Here is a 4419-nt window from a genome sequence, read left to right as displayed (position 1 = left end):
AAACGGAGGTCGAGTAAGGGTCCAAGATCAACAGCTCCTTTTTGTCAAATAAAACTTTTTAAAAATCCAGACTTGGGGAAAGACCCGTGCAAGTGGGGAGGGACACAGACAAAGGGGGAGGACGAGGAAGAGGGAACTGGCTCTGGCAGAGAGGCCTTCAAGAGAGACATTGTGTTTTCCTTTTACCCAGACCTGAGAAAAGGACCAGGTGTGTGTAATGGGCGGAGAGGGTGCTGTCATCAGAGGGCACATCAGTGTTCTCTGCTGAGGTCAGCCTGTTCCCATAAGGGAGGGGCATCACGGAGAGGGAGGATGTTGGCTCAGACTGGGGTGGGCCAGAGTTCAGGGGCGAGGGCGAAGGAGAGGCTTAACTCAGGCTTGGTTTACAAGGAGCACGTTGTTTCTGAGACATCTGTGGAGACGAGATGTTCTGATAATTGTTTATAAGGCAAGGGGTGGGAACTTGGGGGGGAGGGTGTCCGTGTTTGGCTTTGTTCTGGGGAGGCCAAGTGCATTATGCATTGGGTTGCTAACCACAAGGCCAGTAGTTCAAATCCACTAACTGGTCCTCAGGAGAAAGACAGGGCTGTCTACTCCCAGAAAGATTTTGTCTTGGGACCGGACGGGGGCAGCTCTACTCTGTTCCAGGTTACTGAGTTGGAAGCCACTTGTTGACAGGGCATTTAGTTTTTGGTTTTCTAGAGAGAGAAGCCCTGGTGGCCTATAGGGGGTTCCCCAGTGGGATGCCAACCGCCAGGTCAACAGTTAGAACTCACAAGCTGCGCCACAGGAGTGGAGGAAGCGGCTTTCTACACCTGCTGTCCAGTTAGCCTTGGAACCCCCCAGAGACAGTTCTGTTCTGTCGTGTGGGGTCTCTGTGAGTCAGACTGACTGATGGTGTGAGTTTGGTTTTGAATGAGTCTATGGTTGGCCTTGTCATAGGCAAGCAAGGGGGCATCTGGATGTTATCTAGATCACATGGTGAGAGTGGCATTTGTCATAGCTATTTTCTGCAACAACAACAACAAAAGAGCCCTCATGGCATAGTGAGTCCAAAGTTCAAACCCTCTGGCCACTCCAAGGGAGAAAGATGAGGCTTTCTGCTCCCCTAAAGATCTACAGCTTCAGAAATCTGCAAGGGCAACCCTACCCTGATTCCACCTTTGACGATAATGAGTTTGGTCCTTTTGAGAGTTTTCTGGAACACAGAGTGTGGGCTGGAGGTAAAGCTCTGAACCAGGGTGGATTTCCAGGCTCCTGGGGCTCAGGTTAATGACTACTGACCAGGTCTCCAGGCCTCAGAACCTCGCTGAGGCCACAGTGGGCTTGTCATCCTGGGTTTGTGGATGTGGTTGTGGTGTGAAGATACACAGGACTGCTTGGATGGACAAAAATGAAGCGTGCACCCACAGACGCAATGTTATAGAGACCTCGTGACTCAGTGTGTGTCTGTCAATGGAAGTAGGTCCCAATGTAAAATATACTTCTCCAAGAATGGCCAAGATAAGCGTGGAGAAGATCAGGGCCGTCACGTAGCTGTGGTAGATAAGGGGTCATGTGGCCCTGGAGGAGGGGCAGTGTGGTAGCATAGTGGTTCCCCAGAGGCTGCTAACCACAAGGTTAGCAGTTCAAAACCATCAGCTGCTTCCGGGAGAAAGATGGGGCTTTCTACTCCCGTGAAGAGTGACAGTCTTGGAAACCCACAGGGGCAGTTCTACCCTGTCCTATAGCATCACTATGAGTGGGCATCGACTCGGTGGCAGTGAGTTTGGTTTTGGGTTTGGGAGGAGGGACAAACTGACCGATGGAGCAGGGTAAGAAGCCCAGACTTAGACCCACACATGGCAGGGCCTGTCGGAGAAGTAGGAAGGAAGACAAAGTTCTCTCCACGTGGAGCGCTGGGTTCCTGTCTCACATGGACACAAAAAGTCCACTCGCAGGCTGACTCATGGTGACGTCACATGTGCGGGGTAGCACTGCTCCCAGGGGTTTCCGAGGTGGTGACCTCTCAAAAGCAGATCACCAGGCCTGTATTCTGAGGCACCTCTGGGTAGGTTTGAACTGCCAACCTTTCGGTTAAGTGTCAAGTGCTCAACCACTTTTGACACCCCATAGATAGGATTTCAACCTCAAAAATAGACTTTAAAACTCCTAGCAGAAAAATCTTGACACTTGTCACTGAAGCACACAAGTAACAATGGTCAAATTGGCAAATGTCATTGTATATGTTTTCACCACAATTCAAAAAGGACAGAGAGACTATCTGGTGAACCTTCTGATAAGGAGAGATTTCTTAGACAAAACGCAAAACATAGTGACTCTAGGTGATTGCGAAATGTGAATATATTAAAAGGAAGAACTTGGGCTCATTGATGCACATCTTAAAGTGAAAAAACAGGTTGTGAGCAGGGAGCAGGTATTCCGTGTGTCTGCTCCTGGCAAGGATTAGTGTCAGGAATCTTGTAGAAAAACTAGGAACCACAGCAGGGCCCCTCGGAGATGGGCCCCCACGCAGGCAGGCACCCGGATCACCAGGGAGCCAGAGAGCAGGGAGAGAGGCGGAGTCACTAGTGATCAGAGGAAGGCAAACCCAGGCGAGAGGGAGCCCCTACTCTGTACCTTTCCAACCAGCAATGGAAAACGACGAGGACAAATGTTCGGTTTACATCCTCCTGAATACATTGCTGATGGGATTTGGAAAGAGCTTGGCATTTCCTGCTAAGGCTGAATGGTTTATGAGCCAGCAACTCCACGCCTTAGAGAACACATCACACCAGGCAACTGACTTCATAGTAGAGCCGGTCTCTCCATCTCTGTGTTCACCTCTTCCACGTCACCTGGCTGGCGCCCTCTGAGGTGTGAGTGGCTCCTGGGCCCAGGTGAGGTTTAAACAAAGCCTCCTGGTACCAGGATCGCCTGCAGGCCTGCGTGTGCCCAGCCTGTCTTCTGGGGGCCTAGGGGCCTGGGCAGGGCTTTGTGGGGGTAGGACAGCCAGGCGGGGACTGGGGGCCCCATTGTGGGGGGTGGTGCCTGTTCATGCTCAGCTCAGGTGCTGTTCCTGCCCCTGGGCCCTTTGTCCCCACCCCACGGGGCTCATGCCTCCTACCCCTGGGCTTGTCTTAGAAAGTGACTTCCCAGAGGCTGCTCTCCTTGCCAAGGGCTGCCTCTGCTCACATCCGGGAATTCCAGAGTTTGGGGGTAGTCTGTGGAGTTTACCATCATTGATTCAAGACACTAGGGTTAAATCAAGGCGTCTCCAACTGATACTACGGGAACTTTATTTAAAACCTGGGGGCAGGGGCGGTCAGCTTACACGGGGACCCTACCATACTCCCCCTGGGACCTGGAGCCCGAGAGCCCGGGTCCGAGCCTGATGCTCATGGATTAATCACCTGGTCTCAGTCCCCGCCCTACCTGCCCGCCCCCACCCCCCTCAAAAGCGCTCTCTCCCCTTCCAGCTTCACCTGGCTGTGCGGACACGCCCACCGCAACATCCTCTCCAAGTTCACGGGCCAGGCGGTGGAGCTGTTCGACGCGGAGTTCCACCACCTCTACGCCCGCTCCAAGCCCGTGCTGGGGCTCAAGTCCCCGAGGCTGGCCACGGCCCTCCGGCCTAGGGGGGCGGCCGCGCCCCCACCCACCCGCCTGAGTGACAGCAGCCGCTCGACTAGCGACCGAACGCCCTCCAACCCCTTCAGCAGCCCATCGACCCGGAGCTTGTCTGCATCCTCCGGGCCCAGCAGTCCCCAGGCCCCAACCCCCCCTGCGGCAGCACCCAGGCTCCAGCCGGGCCACGGCCCCTGGGGGGCCCTTCTAGCCCAGAGCCCCAGCCGGCCGGCCCTGCACTGCAACCTCCACAGCTACGGGCCCACGAGGCTGCAGCTGGAGCAGCTGGGCCTGGTGCCCAGGCTCACACACGCCTGGAGGCCCCTTCTGCAGGCCTCCCCGTACTTCTGAGGACCCCTCCCCCAGCCGCGCCCCCAGGACCCAAGGACCCACCTCAGAGGTCAGCAGCTGGGAACCTGCTCGGCTGTGAACAGGAACCCCGGGGCAGATTGCGTGCCTGTGTTCCCAGGGTCCCGGCCTGAGACACCCCCACCCCCACTGGCCCCTGGTTTCCCTCCTCTGGTTGGGACAACCCCGCACATTCCAATTCGGGAAGATTCCAAGAGTGGGCAGGACTAGAGGAAGGAATTAAGGAAATGGAGTGTTTTGTTTTGTTTTGACCAGTGTGTTCCAAAGTGTTAATTTTGACATTTTCCCCAATGGTGATGGGAGGGGCAGCTGCAGCTTGGGTTGTAGACATGGGTAAACTGAGGCAGGGGGCAGCTAATCATAGGTGCTGTCGCGGAAATAACCCTGATGAGGGGCAGAAACTTACTAGCTTTTCAGGGAAAAACCCTTCTGTATCTGCAGCCT

The 4419-nt window shown here is 54.9% G+C and overlaps 1 protein-coding gene across 1 annotated transcript in view; it reads left to right on the top strand.

The window, feature by feature from the left end:
* Positions 1-3957, top strand: part of FAM83A (family with sequence similarity 83 member A) — a 13378-nt gene extending 9421 nt beyond the window's left edge. Inside the window, exon 4 of the mRNA XM_004697405.1 lies at positions 3459-3957. Coding sequence (XP_004697462.1) covers positions 3459-3957 — 499 coding nt within the window. The remainder of the gene's footprint in view (positions 1-3458) is intronic.
* The last annotated feature ends 462 nt before the right edge of the window (positions 3958-4419 follow it).

Source organism: Echinops telfairi, unplaced genomic scaffold (assembly GCF_000313985.2).
Source record: "Echinops telfairi isolate 266 unplaced genomic scaffold, ASM31398v2 ScPeMD7_1;HRSCAF=3_0, whole genome shotgun sequence".
NCBI lineage: Eukaryota > Metazoa > Chordata > Mammalia > Afrosoricida > Tenrecidae > Echinops > Echinops telfairi.
This window is presented reverse-complemented; position numbering and strand designations above follow the sequence as displayed.